The sequence below is a fragment of the Ochotona curzoniae genome, unplaced genomic scaffold, assembly GCF_017591425.1.
Source record: "Ochotona curzoniae isolate NIBS_2020 unplaced genomic scaffold, NIBS_Ocur_1.0 scaffold_4683, whole genome shotgun sequence".
Taxonomy (NCBI): Eukaryota; Metazoa; Chordata; class Mammalia; order Lagomorpha; family Ochotonidae; genus Ochotona; species Ochotona curzoniae.
Window position 1 is genome coordinate 2979211 of NW_024467121.1, and position 12897 is coordinate 2992107.

The window sequence follows — 12897 nt, forward strand, 5'->3', positions numbered from 1 at the left end:
ATAAACGAATCCTTTTTTAAAAAAGCATATACTGGATACAAAAATTTTTGAGCTGCATGAACATTTTTTTCATGACAAATTTTCCATGAATTTTTCATTAATGAAAATATTTGGGAATATGATAACTTTCATGGCATTTAACTCATCCTTTTTCAGAGCCCTTACATTACTTAAGAGGTACATTTACAATTCCATTTCTGTGATTTTCTACAAAACTGCTGGCAAACACAGTATCACTGCAATTGTGTATTCATTTTCCATGAAAGATTACATAAAATAATTATGGAAATGGATGTCAGTTTAAAACTACTCATTTGCTCATTTTATGGGAAGTGCATTACGACTCAGGAAATTACCCAGCCTGCTACCTCAATGAGAAGATTTCTAAGGCAGCAGTGTGGTCTTGGCTCAGGGAGCACAACACAGGTATTTATTCTCCATGCTCATTACTACAGTGATTACAGATATCACCAAGCAGAATGAAAAAGAATCATGATTTAATCATCACCATTTGAGCATTCAGATTTGGCAGATATTTTCCTAAGAAAGTGGGTTGTTATACATTATTGAGGGTTTAGAGGACTTTTTATAAGATTTATAGTATGGCTTTTAGAGGTGCTAACATCCTTCCAACCAATAAAATGACGACATATTCAAAAAAGTCATATCCAGAAGGAGGAGCACAGAATAGGGCTCTGAATAAGGAGCTCAGGGTGCTGATGGCATGTCCATATACAAATATTAACTCAAGAAAATGTCACATGCTCCAGAGATGAGAAAGCATCTCAAGAGTGTATGTGTGAAGCAGGTACTGATAGCAAAGGGAACATAAATTAAAAAATAAGGGCTGCAAAAGTCAATAGGAAACCAAAGAGCTTTCTCTACCTCCAATACCTCCTGGAACCAGGACTTCAACATTTCCAGTGGACTCCTTCAAACTTGATTGCCATAAAGGGGTGAAGCAGTGAAGGTGATATTTGGTGAGGATTGTGAATGATGGATGCCTTCTGATGTCCCTTTCCAAATCGGCCTAAACAGGATAAAGTAAGTTTTCTATTCAGTGACTTCTTATATTCCTGAGCCAGACAGTAAAGTGAAAAATGCAGACACCATACTGTTGTGTCAGAATCTCATTCTTTTATATGGGTAAATGGTTTTCTATTGTGCATATATACCACATGTCATCAGTTGATGGACATCTGGGTTGATTCTATTTCATCTCTGCCACTGTGAACTCAAGGGAGTGCAAGTCTCTCTTCCATATGCTCATTTCAGTTCCTTGAATATATTTCCAGCACTGGGATAGCTGGATCACATGGCAGAATGGTTTTCAGCTTTCCAAGGAATTTTCCATAATGATTGTACCAACTTTTATTTGCGTCAATATTCTCCACTACCTCACCAGTATCTGTTATTTTTTATTTTGGGTGATAAGGCATTCCAACTGGAGTGAAGTGATACTTCACTGTGTTTTTTACTTGTTCTTCTCTGATGGCTCATGATTCTGAGTACTTTTTCACATCTGTTGGCCATTTTTATTTTTCTGTTAATACATTTTTCTCCTATTTATGTAGGTTAATATAGAGCACAAAAGTTGTATGGAGGTTATATTATTTGATAGTTACAAATATTGCTTTACCGAATTATAGCATGTATCTCACAATATATACCTCTTTTCCTTCATTATCACCATTATCATGAATCCTTCATTTTGATATGACATGTTTCCAAGAAAAATAGTATATAATTGTGTATTTATAAAGTCTACATGTGAAATGAACATGGAAAAATATTAACATGATTACATTTTAAAACTAAGTACAGAAAAACTTACAAAAATGTAGATACCATTCACACTATAATTCTAAAAAGTTTGCTCCCAGGTTCTAATATGAAAGACTGCACAAGTGTAGGTGTAGATGCCAAGTTACACAGGAGCTGATTTTCTGAAAAGGGGAAAGATATATTTTTTGCAACAATATGTTGTGTTTGGCAAGAGAAGAAAAGCAAGTTGAGTGAGAAAGAAAGAAAATTTTGAAAATACTCAAGACTTTGTAGAACTTAACTTCTAGTTTGCACTGGGAAGATTCAGACAGATACACTGATCTTGTGAGGGAGGCTTTGCTTTATGGGTGTGATTTAATGATGGGAGGAACGCTTTAACAAGGCCAACCCCTTGTAAAGGGCCACCATTGCTAGGGGATTCAATAATTGAAGTGCCACACAGACCCGTGGGAAGATTTAAGGTGCTGTCATTAAGGGCAGGATGAAGGATGAGATGACATCACTTCCCAGTCTTTTGCAGCACCATTAGTCTAAGATCTATTTAAGAAAAAAAAACAAAAAACTGTCCCTGTGTGTGTGTGTTTTCTTTATAGTGGCTTGGACTATATTTACTACAGAAGTGCTGCTAAATCAGGTTTTGTCAACAATCCCTAGACTGTGTTTAGAAGAGACATAAACAATCCCCCAAGAGTTAAACACAATTCTGGTACCAAGTACTGATTCCTTCCTAAAACATTTAATGTGTTCCTCTTATTTCTGGTTCACTGAGAGAAACAGACAAGATCTCCTTAGCCTTAGCCTTGAAAGAATCTTTGGTTATGTCATGATAGTTCGCATACTTGCAATAGCACTTAAGTGGATAATTACTTATTAGATATCCACAATGTTCAGCATCACAGAGATGTGTTGAAAATACAGAATTGGGTAAGATACAACTCGTATCTGAAGGAAGGAAGTGCAGGGGGAAAAGAACAGTATGACATGCCATCAAAATGTAGATGAGGCAGTAACTTAAAGCTAGTTTTTATAGTGATCAGAACTGACAGGAGATTTGAAATACAGAACATGGACAGAAAGAATCGTCTTCCTTGTAAAACCTAAAAATAATAATCACAATAATCAGACTACAGGTCTCTATAGTAACTGTTATTAGCAGCTTCATAAAGACAGTTACATATAAATAGGGAGACAGACACATACAATCAATAGATGATTGATGATATGGTTTGACCAGATACAAAATTCAAAGATGACAGTACCACCTTTCTTCTACTCTTACATGATTTCTGATGAAACACCTGCTGTCATTCGAACTATATAGCAAGATGCTGTTTCTCTCTTGCTACTCTTGATTTTGGTTCCTATATATTCTCAGCTTTGATGCTTTCAAACATTTTTGCTTAAAGTACTCTTTCATGTTTGTTCATATCTTTTTAACCTCTGAAACTCAATATATGTAGAAGACTTTTTGCTGTTATTTTGCTAATTTGTTTTTTGTTCCACAATTCCATAATGTTCTGTTCACTTTCTTCCCAACCTATTGTCTCTGCAACTAACATTTACAAATTCCATCAGTTCAAGCCCCCTGCTGATTCAACTTCCTAATGCAAATGGAAGGCAGCAGAAAATGGTCCAAGGATTTGGGTCCCCGCCATTCCTAAGGGAAATCAGGATGGAATTTCTGGCTCTTGGTTTCAGTCTGTTCCAAATGTGGCTATTCAGCCATTCGGCCATTTGAGGAATGAATTAGTAGATGGAGATTCATTCTGTTTCTGCTCTTGCTCTTGTTCTCAGTCTCACTCTCAGTCTTGCTTTCAAACCAATGAATAAATCTTTTGTTAAAATTTCACAAATTGCACTGATCTGCTCCCAGGTTAACTGATCCTAACTTTTGTCATTTCCACTCTGTCATTAGTTCCAAGTTTGGCAAATGATGCACATGTGGAGAGTCAAAGGTTTTGTGAACAAGATAAATTAAAAAAATCCAAAATCCATCTTGAAACTTGTGATGACTTCTGAAAATGGAACCTAAGAGGAAAGATGTGCAACATATACTTTAAAAACACCAATTAACAGGTTTTCTTTTTTAAATTATATTTTTCAGTTACATTATCACCCAATTCTTACAGAAAAAAAAAAACAATATGGTAGGAGAACCATAATGGTTCCTTTGCTAAATTATGTTTTAGTTTTGCTATGCTTTATTGTCTCAGAATTTGTAATTACTTGTTGAAGCATTTTTATGATTGCTGGTTTAGTCTTTGACCACATTAATGCTTGATTTATGTCAGTGTTACCATTTCACTGCCTTTTCTTACTCAAGTTGTTCTTTTCATAGTCATTGGTATGACGTGTTTGGGTTGTAACTTGCACATCATTATTTCCTACAAACTTCACTAGTTTTTCCTTTGACACTTTTTCAATTTTTTAAAAATTTATTTATTTTTATTGCAAAGTCAGATATATAGAGAGAGGAGGAGAGACAGAGAGGAAAATTTTCCATCTGTTGATTCACGCCCCAATTGACCACACTGGCTGCTGCTACGCCGATCCGAAGCCAGGAAACTCTTCTTGGTCTCCCATATGGTTGCAGGGTCCCAAGGCTTTGGGCTGTCTTCGACTGCTTTCCCAGGTCACAAGCAGAGAGTTGGATGGGAAGTGGGGCTGCTGGGATTAGAACCAGCACCTATATGAGATTCTGGCACATACAAGGTGAGGACTTTAGCTGCTAGGCCACTGCACCGGCCTTGGTCTTAGCTTACTTTTGTGAACTGCGATTCCTACAACAGTTCAGATTTCACAGTTTTGGTAGTGCTACATTGGTCTGCTAGCCCCAGGTGCTACTAGGACTCCTAATTGTGCTTGGTGATGTGATTCAGAGGAAGAAGAATGTTCCACCACACCATGCAAAGCAATCCGAGGTCTCATTTAATATCAACTCAAATCATGGCCATTATTCAATTGATTTTCTTTTTATTCATAATTATATCAGTCAACATATACATACTACACAAGGAGTATTGTATTCCATTACATATTTTCAACCACTCTTTCCATATGTGAAATTTAATTGTACTGTATAAGAAACTGAGAAAAACAAAAACAATTCTATTAAGAATGACATTCATACTAAATTCAGAAGGTTGACAACCATTAAATGTCCACATGTGTAGTCAAGCATACAAATCTGCAAATATGCATGTATGTTTTCAAGTATTCAAGCAGCTTAAACGGTTTTACTAAAAATAAGCTATTGTTCAGAGAAGGCTTTTCATGGAAAAGCTACATTAACAGGATGAGAGAGAGAGGAAAGTTGATTCTGGCACAGGGAGTTTGAACTCGGGGAACTTGTAGAGCAGCAGTATCCTAAAGAGAAATGCTGAAATGCTAAAATATAACTGATTTTTAGGATGCATGATACTTCATTTTTGAACATGCTATATTTGATGTGAAAGCAAGTAATTCAGGTTAAAAAATGTTCCAGGATGAGTACTTTACATACAGGACTTAGAAAAAATATCACATCAGCAATTAGCCAAAAAAAAAAAAAAAAAAAAAAAGGTAGAACTTGGAGGAAGCAGTGAGACTGTATGAAAAAAAAATGCCTTAACAACAATGGGTACAGGGAAAACAGAGAACTGATTTCTTTCGGAATAGTTAAGAGTTCAGCTCCAAGCTTGTCTGTCTCTCTCTCTCTTTTCCACTCTACCCTCCCCACCCTGAAGGATAATTACATACAGCCATATCAGCTATGACAGAATTAAGGGGAGATATATCTTTAAGTACTACAGGCAGTTGAAAATCAGACAGAACTTAGGGAAAATACAGAAAAAATTTATTTGAGAATTATTTGGAGAATTAGAAACTAAAATAGTTTTTCCTAATGCTCACATTTCTTGAACAAAATACTTAAAAACAAAAATATTTCATAAGCTCAGGCAAAACTAATGGTGTTTTTGGATCATGATTATACAAGATATTGAAGAGCATGAATATCTAAAGATTGCAAGGAGTGCTAGTAAGAAAATCAGAAGGGCTCGGGAGAAAAAAAAAGATTTATAAAATGGAATCCTGGTGCTGCGGCATAGCAGAGCGGTAAGCTGCCACCTACACTGCCAGGATCCCAAATGGCTGCTAGTTTGAGTTCTAGTTACTTCACTTGCAATCCAACTCGTGTTAACACACTTGGGAAAGTAGTGGACGATGGCCCAACTGCTTATGTCCCCACCCTCACGTGACAGACCTGGAAAAAGCTCGTCTCCTGGCTTCCTCCTGGTCCAGTCCTGGCCTTTGCTGTCATTAGAGTGTGAACCAGTGGAAGGAAGTTCTGTGTTTTCTGTCTCTTCCTCTCTCCATTTCAAATAAATAAAATAACATTTAAAAAAATAGAATCTGAAATTTTAGTAGCAGTGAGAAGGAAGGGAGAAAGGTGACTTGGTACAGATAGGCTGACTGGTATAAACGAAGTTGAAGAACACATGCAAAATTTCTTTTGCCCTATAATAAAATATAGTATAAATATAAATATATAATATAAATATAAAATAAATTGCACCTCTCCAATGAAATATGATGACCAGTCACACGTGTGTAATGAGCAAACAAAGTAGAGGCCCAGAAAAAATGTTTGTTGACAAGAGAGTTGAATGCAGTACACTGGAGAGTGAAAGCTGCGACAGTACTAGTACAGAGAGGTACAAAGGCCATGTCTTAGAAAATTATGTAATCTGAGGTCAATCATAGACGATGAGGAAATTGCTGAAGCCATATGTCCCTCCCTCAATTTCAAAGTCCAATGCTCTTACTCACTCAATGTAATAAAGGTGGCCTGAAATATTTCCAGACTGAAGATCAAACGATAAGCTAAATTTCACTTTAGTAATGAAAGTGAATCAGGAATATGGTTTAATCATTTTCCTCATCTATGCCTAAAATTAGGCCCTCAATGTATTATTTTGACTTATTGTGAACCTCCATATTGTAAAGTTACTACAGCACATGAGCCAACAGTAACTTTAATTTGGGTGCCTATAAAACTGACCTGTAGTAAGCATCCTTTCTAAAGCACTTCATGTTGAATAAAAAGTGGTTGCTTCTTTATTCTGTACTACTATAGATAGAATTGAGCCAGTTTCATTTGTCCTTTGCTACATTTTTTTCTTGTCAGAAATTTTCTACTCAATCACTTCAAATCTGAGCTAGGCTGAGTTTGGAGCAAAATCCTGACAGTGATTTCTGTGAATGAACCCTTTCGACATTTGCCTTGCCAAACTGCCTGCACACAGCACTAATACCATCTGTCTTGATATCCTATGTGGCTGCCATGCAGCCTAACAAGGCAATTCAAGACTTGGGAACAGCCTTGTGGCACCAACAGGCGAAGTCATTGAGACATTGGCATCCCATACCTGAAGTGCTGATTTGAGTCTCTGCTGCTTCACTTCTAACACAGATCACTGCTAATATACCTGGAAAAGCAGCAGAAGATGGACCACATATAAACAAAAATAAATCTTGAGGAAAAACGAAAAGCTTCTTTAATAAACAAGCTTACTTCTTTTGGATCATTTCATATAATACCAGATTTATTAACTGGTTTGGGATAGTCCATTTAAATTCAGCTATTGTTTTTGAGTTTTTAAGAGTCCACCTGTCAAACAACAGAAGTTGGACGTTGGCCTTCTCCCAACTTGCAATGCACAGGGCAGTGCTCATGTGCAGATGTGATTTTGTAGCCAAAACTAAAGGTGAGTAACTTGTGCTAATTGCCACCAAGGATGACCAGGCTCTAATTCTTCCTCCTTGATGGTTACTCTCCTCTTCAAAACCATTTTCCAATCATAATACAATTTTTTTCTATCAATTCATTTTATATATTTTTTACTCATTACTTTTGGATCCTAGAAACATGCTAATGTACAAGGCAAGGCAATTAGTACTCCAGAATTATCTAGCATACCACTTAAAAGAGTAGGGGTGCTCCAAAGAAGAAAATGAAAAATCTGTTTACTGCTGGGAATAGCAATGATTTAACTTCATATAGTTCTTGAGAAAGCCAGAGGCCATATTTTTCAACCCAGTGAATAAATTTTTAAGTCCTAAAAATCAGAAGGCAGAATTTTCAATGTATATTTTATGAACATTCCTACCAACATTAATTCAATAAATGACCATTTCCCAAGTTATGCATACATGTGCTAATTAAATGGCATTGGTAAATATATCTTCATTAAAGGGTTTTTTTGCTTGTTACTATACATTTTTAAGCATGAATTAAGGTTAAGAATCACCAGTTACCTATGAATATAGACTTGAATAATTAAAACATTTCACAAAGCCATCTTTTGTCTTTCAGTTGTTAAGTAAATGTCTCCAAATACTTTTCATGTGTTTATAGTTGAGGTACTATTATTAAATTTATTTTATATGACGTTTCTTAATGGAGCACAGGCCACTAAAATTATAGCATAATTATAGTTGGTAAAATTACAGTAATACTATAAACTATTTTGCTAAGAATCTTCAGCTATGAAGAGAACTAACATGAAAGTGTGCCAAATGATTTCAGATTCTATACTAACCTGTGGGACTTGTCTAGTAAGGTTTGTATTGGTCTACAACTTCCTTTTATCCGTATTTATTTGTGAGCTCTGGAAAAAAAAAGGTAATGGAATGGGATTTCTAAAGTTGAAAAATTTATATAATATAAAATGTAACATCTTCATTATTTCTAATTGCATGGTTTGGGACATTAGGTATTCACACTGTAGTGTAACTATCATCACTATGCATCTCCAGACCTTTCTCATCTTTGAGGACAGAAACAAAGATCCACTCCCTGTCTCCCACACTCCTGCCGTTGGCAACCAACATCCTGTTTGTGGTCTCCATGAACGTTACTCTCCCAGGTACCTATTTGAGTGGAATCATACAGTTTAATCCTTTCACATGTTGCTTGGCCACTTATAACATCCCAAGGTTCATCCATAGATTGTGTCAGAGTTTCATTCCTTCTTAAAGTTGAATTCTATTCCATTGTACATACCACATCTTCTATATCAATTTATCCATTGTTGGGATGAACATTTGAGTTAGTTCCACTTTATACACCCAGTAATACACAAATGTTATAACTTCTCAATTAGAAATTAGTTTTTCAAGGATATAAATATGAATTAAATTTTTGTAATACAATTTTAGTCTTGTTTCTTTTCATTTCTTTGTCATTTGCTTTATTACTGAAATCAAAATCACTTGCTTTATTGTTGAGAAACAGAGAAATCCTTTACTCCCAAAATATTACAAACAGCTGGGAATGGTCCCGGTCAAAGCCAAGAGCTAGACTGCACGTCAACAAGTGGGTGGCAGGGACCCAACTACCTAAGCCATCACTTGCTGCCCTCAGGATCAGTATCAGTAGGAAGCAGGAATCAGAAGCAGGGCCAAATCTCAAATCGAGTTACTCCATAATAGGAGGTAAGCATGTTAGTTGGCTCCCTATAACTGCTACAATAAATGACAACTCTCTTAGAATTTAGTGGTAAATTAAAAACTGAGAAGGAAGACAAAACAAGCTCTGATAATAGAAAACATCAAGCAAATACCCTTGCATAAGCAAGTAAAGAGGGGCCAATCTTCAGCATTCAGAAAACATACATATATAACATGCACCTACATAGTCTCCTGATGAAGAGATAATTAAGCATTTACAGCTGTTTTTCTAAAATATTCATATTACTGTGTAAGCTAAATGATAAGAACTTGCTTTAAAATACTTAAACAGGTGTTTAAATTAAAATAACTAAAATATGCTTGTGTAGATGTAATAAAGGAACATTTAATGGATTGAAATTAAGTGATACTTTTAATTGTTGAAACAGGCTACAATTAGAATCATCATTTTAGAATCAGAAGCAATTAAAAAAGTATAAAAAATAAAAAATAAAAAAGTAAAACAACTTCACTTAACTAACATATAAAATATATATCTTCTCAGTTTCATTATGTCTACTTTGAAGTTTTATAAAGTATTAATGTATATGTTAAAATTCTAATGTTCCTTTATCTGTTTACATTATAATATTCTTAAGACAGTATGTCACACATATACTTAAGTTTCATATGAAAATACTCTTTCCATAAAGCATAACAATAATTTGCACTTCATAAAATACAATTTATATTAGAAATTCAAAGAAACAAATTGATGTATCTTGAATAAATTCTAAATTTCTTGTTGAAGACTTTCTTATCAAGAAAATTCAGCTGTATCTCCTAAGAAATATTTTAAAATGGAATTTTATAATCATTATCTCTACCTGAATGGATATCATGGCTATGTTTCAGAATTATTTCAAAATCATTCACACAATGCTTTGATTAGTTTAGCTACTACATGGACATTGAGACTATTTCCAAGTAGACGGTAACGCTGCTTCACAGTAATATTCTCAGGAAATCCTGGAAAAGAAAGGAAAATAATATATAATAAAACCATTTATAATAGCTACTTCCAGAGAAAAAAGGATATATCCTTTAACAAGAGCACAGTACTCATTTCAAAGATATAATCACACGCTGCCTAATGATGCTCCAGGCAAGGACAGACTGCACCTAGAGGGTCCCAAAGATTGTCTGGCCTAGTGACAGTGTACCATCTTGGTTTGTGTTAAGTGCACGCTATGATTATAGACTGACAAAACCATCTATCAATGTATTTCTTAGAACACACTACTAAAGTAATGTATGACTGTAAATCGGTAAGTTTTCCATGACAATTTTATCAATAAGTGAGAAAGTAGACCCCATATTTAACGTTACAATGGCCAAAGACAAGATACTGCTATGTCAATGTATACATGCATAACACACACAAAACTCACAGAAAGCTTTAATAAAGTGGTGGCAACCATTATTTCAGTTATTCTTCCGTATGTTTTTATAACATACATACAATTTACCCTTTTAAATCATACAATTCAGGGGATTTTAATATAGACACACTTTTTCAGCATTCCTACTACCTAAATCCAGAACATTTTCATCACTTCCAAGTGAAATCTGGCTTCCATTTAGCAGTCAACTTCCTATTTCCCCTCTATGCCTCTCAACCACTAACCTACTTTCTATATTAAAGTCTGAACTGACTTTTGGAAAAAAAATCATGTAATTTTAAAATTAGAAATTAATTTTTTTAAAGATTTATTTATTCATTGGAAAGTCAGATATACAGAGAGGAGGAGAGACAGAGAGGAAGATCTTCCGTCCGATGATTCACTCCCCAAGTGAGTGCAACGGTCGATGCTATGCCGGTCCGAAGCCAGGATCCAGGAACTGCTTCCAGGTCTCCCACATGGGTGCAGGGTCCCAAAGCTTTGGGCCATCCTCAACTGCTTTCCCAGGCCACAAGCAGGGAGCTGGATGGGAAGTGGAGCTGCCAGATTAGAACCAGTGCCCATATGGGAATCTCGGCATGTTCAAGGCAAGGACTTTAGCCGCTAGGCCATGCCACTGGGACCCTAGAAATTAACTTTTTGAAAACTCAAGAGACACTAAAAATAGCAGTAATCCTCAGAAACAAAGAATTAGAATTAACAAAGCCATGACAGCAGCTTCCATGCAGTAAGTACAGGTTAGTGCCCCTGTCAAAGCCTGCTTCCTCACAAAGGTAGGCCTCCAGTCACAAAGAGAAACAGGCCAGAATGCACAGAAAGGTCATGGAACTTCACCGCTGCCAGAGGACACCGGTGCAGAGGCCACCGCTGCAGCTCCAACAATGCCCACGCTGCACCCAGTGTCAATCATGTCAGAAGCACTTGTGCAGGACCCCTGAGGCAGAGTGCTGCTCAGTGGGTACACACCAAGAGGACTGGGCACTTCAAGAACCTTTTTTCTGTGTGTGCTATGCAATACAGTCAGAGTGCTTCGAAAAGTCCTATTTTATCCACCTAAAACTGAATAATAATGAGAAAACATTTACAAAATAAATGAAAGCAAATCAATTTCTATCGCTTAAATGAGCTAACATCTACATTTTATACTGTGTCCCAGATATTATATAAGCATTTACATATTTTAATTCACTTAATTGTCATAACAATCTTATTAAGAGAGTGCTATAATTATCCTCATTTTCATCTAAGTTCTCTAGGACAGTGGGTAAGATGGAGCTAAGATTCAAACTCAGCCAGCCCTTGGCTCCAGGCTCCTTAACAAGTTTCAGTATTACAAATTGACTGTGTAAGGTAAGATTTGTGTAGGGTAAGATTTAGGGGAGAGGCATGGGACAAAAATTTAGATTAGTTTTTATTAGCCAATCTTCTTTTCTCTCTTTAGGAGTATGTAAAGTATGCCTGATTACTCCTCTAGAAAATAATAATTAAGAAAGCACAAGGGGAATTCAATTTGCAGAGTTCAGTTCTCAGTTCTTTATTTCTTAGGATGTTCTTACTTACCTTGTGACACAAAGACAAGCAAAATGCATTTCTCTTAAATAACACTCCCTAATGTCTTGGAAACTGAGTAGGATTTTAAAAAAAAAGCAGGGAGCAAAAAATAATCTTGATTGCTGTGACTACATTGAAGAATCAATTAACCCAGAGGGCACTCAATTTATATTGAAATTTTGCTTCAAGGATACAAAAGCACTGCTTTCTTAAGACTCATCTGTAAATCCATTATCTGTCATCTGAGATGAGATATATTTAACCCATCTTTTACTCTAGCACTGTATTAATGTTATACCATGTTGTTCCATTGTGCTGCAGTGAGTCAAGCTGCAATTTGCATCACCACAAACCATATCAAAGTAACTGGGATGGAGTTCTAGCTTCTCTCTGTCATTTTGCCTTTCAATTACATAATCATTTAATATTATAACATTATTTATTTCAACAAAACTTGATTTTGTGCATTCAAACTCTCGGAGTTCTCAAAAGTACACTTCCTCCTTTTACATCCTGCAAGTTGGTTATGTATAAAGTCCATCTTCCTCATGCCCAACAGCCAGGTACTAGAAGCACAACCATCCCCCAGGCCTAGGAAAGCCACAGCCTCCTTACAGCTCAAAGGGCTGCTTAGGCAGTGGGATCATAGCTGCTGTAACCAGGATAA

General features: G+C 35.9%; 2 protein-coding genes across 7 annotated transcripts in view; both read right to left on the bottom strand.

The window, feature by feature from the left end:
• CUBN (cubilin) overlaps positions 1 to 4155 on the bottom strand; it is a 228532-nt gene extending 224377 nt beyond the window's left edge. Inside the window, exon 1 of the mRNA XM_040968271.1 lies at positions 886 to 4155. The gene's annotated coding sequence lies outside the window, so the exon portion shown is untranslated. The remainder of the gene's footprint in view (positions 1 to 885) is intronic.
• Positions 4156 to 6376: 2221 nt separating this feature from the next.
• TRDMT1 (tRNA aspartic acid methyltransferase 1) overlaps positions 6377 to 12897 on the bottom strand; it is a 39667-nt gene continuing 33146 nt past the window's right edge. For 3 of the 6 annotated variants that reach the window (XM_040967791.1, XM_040967789.1, XM_040967792.1), the window contains one exon: positions 7343 to 10245. In XM_040967791.1, the coding sequence (XP_040823725.1) occupies positions 10145 to 10245 (101 nt within the window). In that variant the 3' untranslated portion in view covers positions 7343 to 10144. Of the gene's footprint in view, positions 7254 to 7342; positions 10246 to 12897 lie in introns of those variants that run through there. The other 3 variants (XR_005882484.1, XR_005882483.1, XM_040967790.1) reach the window with 3 other exon arrangements.